Source organism: Staurois parvus, unplaced genomic scaffold, assembly GCF_062004578.1.
Source record: "Staurois parvus isolate SC_StPar_1 unplaced genomic scaffold, SC_StPar_1.0 ptg000636l, whole genome shotgun sequence".
NCBI classification, from domain to species: Eukaryota; Metazoa; Chordata; class Amphibia; order Anura; family Ranidae; genus Staurois; species Staurois parvus.
Genome location: NW_028318432.1, coordinates 1245086 through 1260384, shown reverse-complemented (window position 1 = coordinate 1260384; position 15299 = coordinate 1245086). Strand labels below are relative to the sequence as shown.

General features: G+C 40.6%; 1 protein-coding gene across 1 annotated transcript in view; it reads right to left on the bottom strand.

Annotated features, from left to right (window-relative positions):
- Positions 1 to 11766, bottom strand: part of LOC149449092 (macrophage mannose receptor 1-like) — a 155581-nt gene extending 143815 nt beyond the window's left edge. The window contains exons 1-2 of the mRNA XM_089693714.1: positions 11599 to 11766; positions 3229 to 3624 (exon numbers count right to left, since the gene is read on the bottom strand). Of these exons, the coding sequence (XP_089549840.1) occupies positions 3229 to 3624; positions 11599 to 11656 (454 nt within the window). The 5' untranslated portion in view covers positions 11657 to 11766. The remainder of the gene's footprint in view (positions 1 to 3228; positions 3625 to 11598) is intronic.
- Positions 11767 to 15299: the final 3533 nt, after the last annotated feature.

The window sequence follows — 15299 nt, the reverse complement described above, 5'->3', positions numbered from 1 at the left end:
GGTCAGTCCGCCCCTGGTACTGTATGGTGTGGGGTTAGAGCCACTGCGAGGTTTTTACTGCTGTCTGTATCCTGTCATTTTTTGGCTGGAGTTACACTTAAACAATGTACTGTTCTGACTTACATACAAACTTGACCTAATAACAAAGCTACAGAGCCTGTCTTGTTTGTAACCCGAGGACTGCCTCTATTTGATCCAGTGCATCCAACCTTATTAGTTAGCTGGCTAGACTTGTTTTAATATTAGTTTTTAATGTTAGAAGCTGTACTAACTTCTTGATGTAATAAGACAGCCATTAACCACTTCAGGTGGGTCTACACTTGCTCACTTCAAACCTCTGGGGGCAAGTTCCACTCATTATTGTACAATAGTTTCAGAAACAAGTGAAAGATAATGGCATTGAACCAGACTTCGCTATGTAAATCCTTTATTGCACTTTAGTGAGGTTTGTTTCATTTGTAGATCCTACCCATAGAACTAATAACTATGTAAGTATAAAATAAATACTATCTAGTCTTTAGTTTTAATTAAATTGTATATGGGATAGCACTGTAAAACATGGCTGTGAAGATTATGCATAGGGGGTTATTTATTAACGTCTTCATGCCGGCACCTCTTGGCCCTTTAAGGGGTTTCAGATGCCGGGAGGTGGGGCGTGGTTTTAGGGTCATGTGACAGCCGTGAATCGCCGTCACAGTGGTCACATGATCGGAAGAGGTCCTGATCGCAAGGGGAGATCGGGACCTTTCCATGAGACACCAACATATGTGCTGGGAGAGCGCAGGGCGCGCGCTCTCAGCACAGTGGTGCGCAAATATGCGGCCTCTCAGCGTCAAGACCGAGTCGCCAAGAGGCAACATATTTGCGTATGGTCGGCGTCAAGGGGTTAAATTGGAGAGTGCAAAATCTGGTGCAGCTCTGCATAGATACCAGTCAGTTTCCAGGCTGTATTGCCAAAGTGAACAAGCTGAAGTTAGAAGCTGATTGCTTACCATGCACAGCATCCCCAGATTCTGTGTGCACTAGTTTTAGTAAATCTACCCAATAATCTTTTTACAATATGAGATATAGCAATGCAGCTTAAAAGAGAAGTCTGGCCAAAGCACTTTTGCCCATACTTGCCATGTGAGTCACAGGAGTGCACTTGTAAGCAGGTGTTTCCAAGGGGTTAATATTTGACTCATTTGCCTTCAGTTATCTGAGTCAGCCAGGGTTCACATATATGTGGTGTGGTACATCGTATGTGCTTTGCACAGGAACCGCACCGCATTCCTGTGCAACTGACATGCGATTTGTGTGCGGTACAATTGGAGCAATACATTTTGTATGGCTCTAATCGCACCGCACCAATACCAAAACGGTGCAGGACCCTTTTTTTGGTCCGCACTAGAATCGGATCACATGAGTATTCACACCTATGCGACCCGATTCTGCACATCGCACCTCGTTTTGAGGGCTGATTTCTGGGTGTTGTTAACTTAACATACACACCCACAGCGGTTCATATGAACGTGGTGCAATTCTGATGCAGTGCGGAATTCGCACAGAAAACGCTGCAAATTTCGGACCGCATCAGTGTGAACCCAGACTTAAGTCTGTTGTCTTTCATTAAAACTGTTTCAATGTTGTTGTGTGCACTTTGTCCTCAGGATGACCTACTAGCTGGATGGATCAAAGAGGAAGGGGTTAACGTTACTGACCAGGTTTTGCCACCAAATCATGGGATTCACTGCCCCCTACAGGTCATCCCATATGCTGTTGAAATACTGCCAAAATGTAGGCTGTTATGCTGTTCAGTGGGGTGGGGGGCAGCCAAGGTTTCCTGAGGGATTGGTAACCTAAGGACTCTTAATTACCAACCTTGGACCTACTGCCTTTAAGGATCATTTTTAAATGGACTCTATGAACTCTTTTGCCAGTAATGGACTCTTGTCTTGGAGGGACTGTTTATGGACTTGCTGCTATCAGGTATGGTTACCCATTGGGCATTAAAGCACCCCTGTACAGGTTTGTGTGAGAAGCTGCTTTTTAAGGACTGTTCCTGTATGTTCTGCACTACTTCAGTAAAGTTTCTGTTAACTGTTTAGTGCCTGGTCTGAAGTCTCTTTAAGTGGTGCATTCCATGGTGTATCAAAAGAACAGGGCTTGTAACAAGGGGACTGTAAGCTAGAGGAGATATGGTACATTTTAGTCCAGCATGTAGGTTGCTGTCTAACACAGGCTACAGAGGCTACTAGAGGCCAGTTCCCCACATACTGGGACCAGACCCATGGCACAGCGTACCTAGGGACCTAGCCTGGGAGTCACGGAAGAGATGTAGAGGGGCCCCTGAGAGAGAGAGAAAGCAAGCACGCAATTACGGAGTGGAGTTAATTTTCTGTATCCATTAGTAAATGTGGACATGTCACTGAGATTGAGGTGATAGTGACTTCTGGGTTGGTGTATGCCAGTACAGGCTCTGCAGTAACGGATCCTAAATGCTAAGTGCATTCCTTGGGAAGTGGCGTTCTCTATCTTTTGTAGTGTCTGGAGTGCTTAGTGTTAACAGTGTAACAGGTTAGCCATGGGTTTCTAGAGGGTTAACTGTGTTCTGAATGCTGCTCACTTCGAAGTTTGGAGTTATACCTTAATGCTGATTTCACATGACCTGCCTAGTGTGCCGCAGAGAGCCTGACCCAGCTCCTCACATTCTCTCTCCCGCCAGGCGCTCAAGTGAGCACTGGAGGGGCAGAGCACAGAGCGGATCAAAGAACTGAGTGATCAGTGGTCAAGTGATCACTCAGGCTCAGAGTTGGCAAGGGACAGCTGCAGCAGGTTGGTAAGTATGTATGTTTGTTTTGTTATATTCCAGCTCTTCTCATTTAAAGAGCAATATTAAACAAGTAAAATCGGTCAGAGCTTTAAATGCTACTCAGCTGACATTGAAATTTAGCCTAATCTGTGTCCTCTTTAACCCTGCAGTAAGAATCCAGAAAAGACCTGACATGGTCACTGAGAATGTAATTCTTGAAGTTAATGATGTGTAACTGGAAAGCTTTCTTTCGTATCATCAATCACATTCACACTTCCAAGATAGTTTTGAATCTAACTGTAGGAAGCCCATAGGAAGAACTAAAGCTAAGGATCCGCACAACAGCCAGACAACTAGCATTTTTAGAATGAGTTCAGCAATAACAATACCAATATACTGTATCTCTCAGGACAAGGTACTTTAATGGAACACCTCACCTTCATAGGCTTTAATACACAGGTCATCGGGAGTTCCGTAGACCTTCCATCGGCTCCAGCTTCCTGTTCCTTTATAAATAATCACTTTTTCTTTTGCATTGCCATAGTTCAAATGAAGGCTGTCCCCTATGATCCCGAACAAAGTGTCATTTTTACACTCCCATTTCTGGAGCTCACTAACTCCATCACATGAAAACAAGGTAACCGAGCTTGCGTCTTGTTTCGCAGACACCCCCAAGCACCGCGACTCTTGCACGTTTATCAGCTGGTGCTTAGAGATCCAGCGGAATTTCTGTGCTTTACTGTTCTCTTTACAGGGAGCCACCACAATTACGTTGTTCTGAGCTTGTAAACATTTCTTGTGGTCTTCATTGTAGATTAAAAATGTGTCCGATTCTGAAAAGAAAAAAAAAGATTTATATAAGCTGCTAACCAAAAAAGATTTTGACTACAAGGTCCCTATTACCATCTTGTATAAGTCATGGAGCCCCAGGGTATCAAATCTTGATAAAGAAAAATTAAATTTAAAGTCCAACTTTGGGCAACTAAAAAATGTATCCCTTGCAGTGCTCGTGTAGGTCTAGCGAAAACAAAACTTACTTACTTACCTGATCCTCTGTTCCTCCTCACTGCTAGACCAGTTCCTGCAGTATCTTCTTCTCTATGCCTTAGTCATCTAGGATCCTGATGAGATCAGGGTCCCTAGCCATGCATTGGACATGTTGATGCGAGGGACAGTCCACAGCGAAAGCGAGCAGAGGATCAGATAAGTAAAGGTGTTTCTTCTCTCCCACTGGACAAAAAGAGTCTTTGCATTGCAGGTGTGACCCCGCTGCAAGGGATCATTTAAAGTTTTTTCAGAGTTGGGCTTTAAACCATGCTAGGGGACTACAATGGTTCTCTGTCAAGGTGTACCATTCGTGATGCAATTATAAACAATATATTCATAATATATATACTTTTATCATAAGTATAACCACTCAGTTTATACCAAAAATCCACTGCAACTGTGGATCTCTACTACTATAGATTGTATAGATGTCACAAACATCTAAGGTAAATATTAAATTCAGTTGTTCTGGCTTAGAGCTACAGTATGTATAGAAATCCTGCACCATGGAAGTAATACATGAAAACCTTTGAGGCTGCACCCTTTTTATGTGCACATAAAACAGCTATTCATAGTAAATTCGGTTGAAAAAAGACTCATATACAATGAGGGGAATTTACCGAAACTGGAGTTCCCTTTCATGGCAGTTAAAAGTACAGACAGCATAGCTGAAGTTCCCCTTCATGACAGTTAAGAGTACAGATATTACCATCAAAGTTCCCGGGAAACTGTATGTACTTTTAACTGTCATGAAGTGCATGATTCATGTAGTGAATCATGGATAGAAGGATATAATCTTCTTCCATTAAAGAGTCTGTTTTTATGGTATTACACTATGGGAGTCCCCTATATGTTTTTATATATATATTTATAGTGCCGCGCTCCTATTTTGAATCCTTAATTCTGAAATCTCTCACGCTTACATATGTGTAAGCTGATACATACATAAAAATGTGACCAAATAAATTGCTGTGACTTATAAATTAAAAATTAAAAAATGAATATAAATAAATCAAAACCATAATCTATGCTAATTCATATCATATGTGATCAATCAATATATGTGCAAATTCATAAATCAATGTGCAAAATGTGCAAATACAAATGTATTATCACCATAATCAGTGCCAATACATATCATATGTGATTAATCAAAATATGTGCAAATTCATTAAGAAATGTGCAAATGCAATCAATAAAGTGCATAAATAAAGTCTTTTATCAAATATGTGCAATGTGCAGGTGATCTCCTTATTCCCTCTCTCCAGGTGCCGTGTGGTCTCAGTATGCGCTCACCTTAATATTTGCCTAAATAAATTTAGGTAAATAAACTTTTAATCCTTCCAGGATTGGTGGGATAGTGCTCATATGTTAAATGTTTCCAAAAAATATCTGTAAGAATCCTTCTGTGCTCTCCTCTTTCTTTTTTTTTGGAAACATTTTACAGATCTTTTTTGGAAACAAAAAGCTTTTTTGGAAGCAAAAGTGCTATACGATTTCTTTGTGGGATCCAACTATTTGGTAAGGAGCTTCAAAACCCTTTATGGTGGTGTGACACAGCTTCTTTGTTTGGGTGCTTGGGTGCTTTCCTATATTTTCACTAACTCACATGGGGAATGTGGATCTGGGACTTTTTTTACATGAATTTTCATAGTTTTTTGTTCCTTGCATTTTTAGCACATTTCTATTTGGTATTTGATATAATGTTCATGTGAATATATTTATTGATTGCACTATAATCTAACCTATTGAATGGTTGTATATTTGGTAAGTGAGAGGAGATAGTGCACTTGTGTTTGATTTTTAATGAATTCTAAATGGTGTTAGAAGCGTCTCACACTAATGCCATTGACACAAGCCCAAAGCCTAAGCCCTTACTGTATTGGAAAGATTTCCACTGAGAGCTAGGAAGCTGTAAAAAAACCCTACAATGTGGCTGAATTAAAACAATTCTGCAAAGAGTAGGCCAAAATTCCTCCACAGAGATGTGAAAAACGTGTTGCAAGTTATCGCAAATGCTTGATTGTGGTTGTTGCCGTTAAGGGTGGTACAGCCAGTTACTAGGTTTAGGGGGCAATTACTTTTTCACATAGGGCTGGGCAGGCTTGGACAGCTTTTTTCTCTTAATAAATACAATCAATATTTAAAAACTGCATTTTGTATTTACCCTGGTTATCTCTGTGTAATATTGAAATTTGTTTGATGATCAGAATCATTTAAGTGTGGCAAATATGCAAAATAAAAATCAGGAAGGGGGCAAATACTTTTCACATCACAGTAAAAGGTCTGCCTTAATACTACGCATATTAACATGCATGCATAATGCACCATGTACCATACAGGTGGGATCCTGGCATTGAATACAGAGCCATGCAGTGTAACATAGCTGTAAAATATAGAAACCAACCAACCATAGCAGAATGGTTAGCTGCATCAAGTGTGCACAGAGGAAAAAAAAGGCCATGTTTCTGATCAGTAGTAGAAAAAAAACAGCCACACCCTGGGATTTTCAGCATCTCAGTTTAACTTTATTGTACCAGACTGTACATGCCAGGGAGTGAGAATGCTGGTTGGGTCCATGTACTGTCTCATACAATAAAGAGGGATTGAGATTATGGAGATCTATATGTGCAGCTATGCTCTTTTTCTTAACATTGATATGAGCATGGAAGGTGGGTGAGCTTCAGAACATCCACTGCACCCATGCATTAGAGGTGGACTTTGAGCAGTGCCCGATTGCTGAAAACCCTGCTTATAGTTAGAAAAGCATTAGCAGTCTGTCAAAATTATTTGACCCTTTAAGCTCCTTTGACGAAGTTGGATGGTTTTATGTAACTCATTATTTTTGAGCTCTCTGTGTACAGAAACAGAATCAGAAATTATGGCAGGGAAATCTCTCTATTGGAAGATCTAAGACATATAAAGGGTCCAGGCTTAGCCCACCAGCCTTCACAGGTGCGCATGTGGTAGTACCCCATTGAGAGAGGCCACTCCTCTGATGATGTTAGTGGATGGAGCACGATGCCCCTTATATTTTGATGTGTGTGTGGGGGGGCTGGGCAGAAGCTGGATGGAACCTGATTACTTCTAACTTATAGCATGCAGGTTTGTAGCCAGGAAGAGTGGTGGGCCTACAAGGCCTAAGCCTGGGAAGTAGAAGTAGATGTGAGGACCCACTGGGGGGACTCCTGACAAAGCATTTGGCAAGATGGCTGGACTTTATTAGTTCAAGTTTGTAGCACTGAGATGCACTGTAATGATGAAGATGTGAAGTTGAGATGATGTGTGCCAAGTATTGTCTTTAAAGTTCTTCAGTAAATCATTAAAGCAGCACTCTATGTGGACATTATTTAAGAAGGTGGGGCTTAAATTGTGAGTACTTTGACGGGAGTAGGTCTCACACACAAAATGGCAGAGTAACCTCTCAAGAGCAGGTATGTACATACCCTATCCCTATCCCAAAAAGAAGCTGGGTGGAACCCCTGGCCACTTGGCAGGAACCAGCAGCTAATCCAGCTTGCTAACAAACATACCACTTACTGTATGAGTGGTCTGATCCTTAAAGCAGCAGTCACCTGTATGATCATTTTAATGAACCAACAGACAAAAGGGAAAATATATGTTCACTGTAAATTCAGCTGATCCATGCAATAATGTTTTTGAAATTAATTTTTGTTCATAACAAAGAACATTTTAGATGGTAGGGAAAATACTGCAAGCGTTGTGCTTGTGTGAACTGAACTGGTATAGTACTGTATATAGCTGCATGGTTTCAATGGAGCAAGTTTTTGGGAGCAATAAAATAATAACCCGCAAGCTGTGAAAAAGAGCCCAGTGTTAAAGATTTTGGGATAAATGGTTATCAGTCAATGTTAAAAGATAAAGTGTTAAAGTTAGAAATTATAAATATAAAAATTACAATGTATATGTTTTAGAGTGTTGAAATATATCACCACCTCCCCCCCAAACAATGGAGCCAATAGGACAGTGTTTTTTGACTCAAGATGTGTTCCAGTATGTCAATATGACATTGTTCGGGGGCCACCACAATCAGTTGGGCTGTTTTACTAAAGGAGTAGAGAGAAAAGAGCAAGTTTACGGACCTTAATAAATATGGTAAAACTGAATTCCCGTTAATCATCTAATCATGTACTAGCAAAAATCTATTTTTTTTACGTTTCCCTTGCACATGATTGGGTATTCAAAGTGAACATAGGCTCACCTTATTTACTATAATTTGCTTTGCTGAGTGAACACTCTCTTCCCCTATGGCACATTAATCCCATGTGTATAGAAAATATTCTATGGAACGTCATAAGGTCTCGCAAACCCATGTTTTCAGAAAATTAATAGCTTAATAAATGAGCACTTCAATTAAAAAGTAAACCACTAGAGTGCTAATATTTTAGAGATTATTCTTGTAGGTACATACCACCAGCAAGACTGAACAATAGTGACACACAGTGCTTTAGGACCAGCTTTGTCAGTTGACTAACAAAGCATATGTGATAATTTGGAGACTCTAAAACATCTGAGACATAATTTGCATTCATGACCCACTGGTTACATACCCTTACCATATGGTCACACAAAGGTTCCTAACCAGTATAAAAGTATTTCCTTACAGCCAGATATCTATATGATAAAGGCAACATGTCAGGATAAATATATGGTATCTGCCATAACCAGGGGCGGACTGACCATGTGGAAACCCGGGCACTGCCCGAGGGCCCGAGGTCAGTAGGGGACCCCATGAGATGCCCCTGGTACCTTTTTCATAGGCATTTTTGAGTTTGGGCAAGGACACAGGGGCCCCATGATCCCCTATTGCCCGGGGGCCCCATGAGTTGTCAGTCCGTCCCTGGCCATAGCCAGCATGGTTTTTAAAAAACCTTGCCTATCCCTACAGAGTCACTGATCTTGAATAATTATGCAGCTTGCAGCTGGATGTCCCGCCATGCATATTTGCCACATCTGAGACTAGCTAAGTCTAGGTTCACACCTAAGCGTTTTCCGTAGCATTTTGCATTTTGCAGATACGCACTACATTCCATTTAACATGATTTCCTATGGGACACGTTCACATCTTCGCATTTTCACCCAGTGCATTTTTTGGAAAAGGGCAGGAAGTTTTTTAAATGCAAAATGTTGCGTTTTGGGTTCTATTAGACTTCAATAGAGATGCTGCAGAAAACCATGTAGTGTGTTTTTGCTGAATTTTGCGTTTTAATCTGCCTAGCGACAAGAAAAAATGAATAATGAAACAAAAACGCATGTGCAAAAACGCAAACCGCACCACACAGCAAAAAGCACTGCAAAGATGTGAACCTAACTTAAGGTCTTATTCATATGGGCATTAGTTTGTATAAGAGCAATGTTTACAGTAAAGTAGGATATACACTGTAAGAAATTTGGGTGATATTTCCATACGAGGAAAAGTTGCACGATTTTATGATAGTGTGTACACAACTTTTGACAGCAGATTCAGACCGTTCAAATGAAAATTTTCAAAGGGACAAACTCCACAATTTTTCTCATACATGAACAGAACTAATGATTTTCGTTAAATGTGTACAGTTTTCATATGAGAAAATCAGATAGGAAACACTACACATGATCAGAAACAATAAACAACAATACTGTATAATCTGCATAGAACATTTCTATGTCAAAGAAAAAAAACGCCATTGTCGTTTGAGAATTTTCATACAATTAGTTCCATCCTTGGGTACGACATGCTGCAAACAATCAAGGAAAACCAGACGATCGCTTGTCCTATTTTCTTATAGTGTGTACCCTACTTAAGCTTTTGCAAGCTTTAGATTTTTGTTGAATCCTTTAAAACCCAATTCAGCTCAATTGGTGAGTTAAAAGCACATCTAGATCCAAACTATGTACATTGAGTTATTTTCATATTCTTAACAAGCAGTAAAATATCATTAATACAAGCCCTCACTTACCTCTCTAATGACATGTATTATGAAATAATTCATTCTCAAAGATCATAACACTTCTGAAGAAGATTTCTGTTGATTTCTAACAATTTAGAAAGATTTGCTGGTTGTTTGCAGTAGCTATGGCAGTCTGCCAAGATATACTGTCTTAAACAAAGCTAAGATTATAATGCATGTGTTGTGAAATTTTGAAAATTAATTGTTTTACTGTTTAATAGGGGCTTTGTCTTAAGTGCTTTTACTGCTTGTTCAGTAAAAGTAAATACTTTAGTGGGTATGATCTGAACACTTTTTTTTGTTTAATACATTTTTATTGAAAAACGAGCTTGGACTACAAAGTAGAGGTATACAGGTCACAAAAGGTTATTGTTCAGGTACAACATTAAGCTGAGAAATAAAAATTAAACAAGAAAAAAGGGTTAAACAAAACTGTATCATTGTAATTAGAAGTATAGAAAAGTACTCCAACTCAGATAAGTTGCCTATTTATGGAGTTTTAAAACCTTAAACAGCTGCCTTTCAGATCTAATAATACTCTTTGGTATAAGGGGGAAGAGAGAAGGGGCTAATGGATAGAAAGTAGGGAAAATTTAGAGAAGGTAACGGAAAGGGGAAGGTAGGGTCAGGACTGGATAGGTAATAGGTCTCCGATAGGGGAGGTCAATGCAAACATCCTAACTATATGACCAGCTATTACATCTGAAATCCAATGTCAACATCCATCCAACATCCAATGTTAACAATTGTCTTTAAACATAGGGAAGAAGTATATATTTAAATGAACCAACAAGCCCATATCTTATGGGGAATGAAGGATAATTTTGGGCTTCATACGAAAGCTCTTCTATGAGGTAGATATGACCAGTTGTTTGGAACCAGCATTTCATGGTAGGGATGGCCTTCTGTTTCCATTATATTGGAGACACAGGTTTACTTTAAGCATAAATTCTATTGGTAGGACTGACTGTCACTTTGAACAACCAGACATCAGACTAAGCTTGTTAAAAGTGTGCTGAAGCTAGCTAGCAGCTTGTTAAAAGAACCAGTCAACACCATAATTAACATCTAAAATTGAAGTTTATGTTTAGAACAAAAAACTTTACCAAAGTTGCCTAAAGCTTGCAAATACTGTGTAAAAGCTGGCTGTACCCATTAGTATTTTACATACTGAAGCACATATGCACAAAACCCATCATATAAGAACCCCAGAAGCTTGCAACTTTAAAACTAGCAATGGAAGCTCCAGTCTTTCCATCCTCTACAGAGCCTTGGCCAAACTGATGTTAGGAGTCACTAGAGAAGACTATGAGCTAATGTAATAGGGTACCCCATTATAGATATAGAAAAAATTATACCCAATAGAAATTGTGGACTTATTAATTACACCAATGAATGCAAGCAATAGGGGTTATTTACTAAAACTTCATGGTGCAAAATCTGGTGCAGTTATGCATGGCAACTAATCAGCTTCCAGGTTTTATTGTCAATGCTTAATTGAACAAGTTGAAATTAAATGCTGATTGGCTACTATGCACAGCTGCACCAGATTCTGAGTGCTTCAGTTTAAGTAAATCTCCCCCAACGCGTACATAAAAATCAACTTATTAATATAATTTAAAAAGTACTGATATCACCAACATTTCATAATTTAAGCTGATGTTAGGTATCATTAGATAATGAGAGTTTAAAATTTCAAAGAAACAAATATTACATGGTGAACACAGCCTGTCTATATGCCCATTCTATTGCTTCACGGCTGTGAATGCAAAAAAAACATGGAAACATAGAAACTCACTAATAACTTACCCAACTGAAGTGTTGGCTGGATCGCATGCAGAAGTATAAGTAGAATGGAAGCAATCATTGTAAATATTGCATTATTCTTCCTGGGGTTTAAGAAAACAGCGCTGATTTAAATACTGCGGCTATGGAAGTCCTAGAGAAACTTGCTGGAGCCTCAGTCCAGTCCTTCACTTTGGAAAGACTGCAGCACACAGGGAAAGTTGTGGCTTCTAAATGATAAAGGAATATCCTGTCACATGGAACATTAAAGCAAACAGGAACTCCCATTTCTGATTTTGCTTCCATAAGCTAAATTCTATTATCCGCTGTTACTGGCTTTGTGGACGAGCTGACAATTCTGATGACACTGCACGCTGGCTCTGATTGGCTAGCTGCGTAATTTCTTGGAAAAGGAATCAGGTTGTTGCCAATTTTTTCCTTAACAAAGGTCTCATAAATGGCTGATTGGACAAAACATAGGTCCCTTTTTTTTTACTAAAAAAATGTATCTAGAAAACAAGATATCCTGGGAGGAAATTCATTTTTTTTCTTCTAATTATGATGGAAACAATAAACTGCCATCTAAAAAATCACCTATCATTACTATGAATAGAGAAATACTAGTGTGATGTACATTTAAAGTGATACTAAAGGTTTAAAAAAACCAAAACAACAAACATGTTATACTAACCCTCTCTATGCAGTGGTTTTGCACAGAGCAGCCCCAGTCTTCCTCTTCTTGGGCTCTCCACTGGCACTCTGGAATCCTCCCCCATTCTCAGTGCCCCATAGCAGGTTACTTGCTATGGGGGAAACTCATACATGCTAACTCCCATGCCTTGCCATCCACTTCTTCCTCACTGGCTATGACTGACAGCAGGGGGAGCCAATGGCTCCTGCTGCTGTGTCTGAGCCAATGAGGAGAGAAAGAGCTGGGAGAGCAGCTGCTTTTGTGCTCATTGCTGAATCGAGATCAGGCTCAGGTAAGTATTAGGGGGATGCTGCACACCGAAGGTTTTTTCCTTCACGCATACAATACATGAAAGTACAAAACAGTCAGCCTTTAGAGCCACTTTAAAGCTAAATTGCTGGCAGGTATATGAAGAGCTACCCTCTTGAGAGCCACTGGTTTCAGGTCCCCCTTTACTTCCCACACAGTCAGGCAACACGCAGTTTCCACTTACATCCAGAAACAAGAAACAATCCATGGGCTTTTTTTTTTTTGTTTTTTATTAGGGAATTTAACTTGGATAGGGTAAAGGGGTTATGGGATGCCCAATTTGATTGTGGAATAACAATTTGAGGACAACTTCCTTCTCTAGAAATTGCTACAACAATGGTAGAAGAATGACTGTGGTCTGGCCCTAACAGTCTCTTTAGCAAAACACAGCAACTTGCAGGAGCTCTGAGTCCCCTTGAATGGATTTTAGTGAACTCTCAACTTGTAAGAGCTCTAAGTCATTTAAGTGTTCAAAATACCAGCCCACCTGGCTACGGTATCTGATCCCAGGACAAGGGATTGGGTAAGCTATAAACTGTCCCTTGAACTTTCATCCAGCAGACCTCGCCCTTCTAGGTTCTGGGGGTGTAGAGGTACTCACACTGTCCTGCAGTTGGGGATAGAACTACTTTCAGGCCTCTGTAGGTGGGCTGGTTCCTATCCAAGCTTGGCAGGCTGTCCTTCCCCGATGGACTGCAGGGCAGTAGAGCTCCCTCTTTCAGCTTCCTCCTCCAGCTTCCAGCCTCCAGCCTGGAAGCAAGACCCTCCATGTCTGGGACCCCCTTCCAAGCTACACAGCAGCACCTCTTAGCACTCCATCTTCCACCCGACACCCCTGCTGGTTCTCTCACATTTATGGTCTGGTTTGCCACACTGCCAGACCTCCTAGGATTGGACAGACTGCCATAAATATGAAAATCAGCCCCTTCTCTCCTCTGCCTATTCTAGGTTTCTAGAGCAGGGGGAGGTACTAGAGGACTGACCTGTAGAGCCCTACAGCCTGACCTATAGTTACCATCCGACTAAGCCCAAGCTTCTAGCAAGCCTCTAACTACACTAACCAATTATATACACCAGAGGGCGCTACAAATAAACGATAGATTAACACAGCTCTGCATTCATTAATACATCATTAATAAATCATTAAATATATTTGTTTAGATGCAAGCAGTGTATGGACATGAATTTGACTTTATCAGCCTCTTGTATTCTTTGAACAGCAGAGCTTAGAGTGGGAGAGAAAGAAGCCTCACAAGGAACCAATCAGTTGTGCTGTAGTGCTTGTGCTCTAACAAGGGACATCCTGATAGGAGAAGAGAGCAGAGTGACAGAGATATGAGCTCATCAGTTTGCTGCTTCTCCTTTCACTGTCCAATCGCAGACTAGAGGAGGGGAGGAAACCTAAAACTGAACTCTGGGGAAATTTGAAAACTAAACTTTAGGATTTAATTGCTCTCATTTGTCTAAGGTATTATTAAAAAGCTGTTTTACTTGTGCTAACCTTGCTTCCCTGGTAGCCAGCGATCTCCTCCTCCCCCTAACTCTGCGCATTGCAGCCGGGCCCTGACAATGTAGGACTGCTGATCCTGTATTGTATGTGATGACATGCCTGTGACAGATGGAGGGCCAAAGAGAAACAGACTCGGCAGACCAGCCGTATGAAGAGGAGGAGCCTGTGGAAGAGGTACATATAACACTGTTTTTTTGGTACCCTAGACGTTCAGCTTTAACTGTAATTAAATTGGTTGTAAAGGATGAAGGCTTTTTACCTTCATGCATTCTATGCATAAAGAAAAGAAACCTTCTGTGTGCGGCTCCTTCTACAGACCCCCTAATACTCACCAGAACCCCCTCTCAAACCAGAAATGTGCACAAGAGCCTTGGCTGTCCTGGGTCTCTCTCTTCTCATTGGTCGAAACACAGCAGAGGGAGCCATTGGCTCCCACTGCTGTCAATCACAGCCAGTGAGCCAATGAAAAGGAAGAAGGTGGGGGGGCGGTGTCAAGCTGTGGCTCTATGTGTCTTATAGGTGGATAGAGCGGGGCTCGGGAGCAAGCAGTGCCCCCATAGCATGTGGCTTGCTATTGGGGGCACTGGTCAAGGGGGAGGAGCCAGGAGTGCAGGTGGAGGAGAAAACCATTGCACAGAACAAGTAAGTATGACATGTCTGTTAATAAAAAAAGCTGAAGCTCTAAAGGTAGAACTTTTTTTTTTAGTTTTGAATAGAGTGGAAAGGAATTAGGATGCTGCCAGTTTTTATTGCTGTCTGTGCCCCCATTAGGGAGATTCATCCTTTCTATTTGTCCTGTTTACCATTATCATTAAAAGCGAAAGTAAAAGAAAATCCCACATTTTGGGTTGTTCCCAGAAAAGTAATAGAAGGTAAATCTTCCAATAGGGACACTACTTCTGGTGACCTGGGGGTCCCCAAAGAATTCCTTGAATTTTCAGGATATCCTCTCTCTTCCTGCTTTCGCTAGGGGACAGGAAGTGAAGGGAAATCTCTGCAACAGGACACCAACAGTGAAAAAAAAGCTGACAGGGGTTATAACCCTCCCTTCCTCTATCCAAAATGAAAAAAAAAATAGGTTTAGCCTGGAGTTTAGCTTTAGTTAAGACATAAAGCTAAAAAAAGATCAACTTGTACAGAGGGAGTCTGCACATTTTGTCCATGTTTAATAGTATTGCTGTTCTATTACAGATGAATTTAGCAAGATTGTATTCT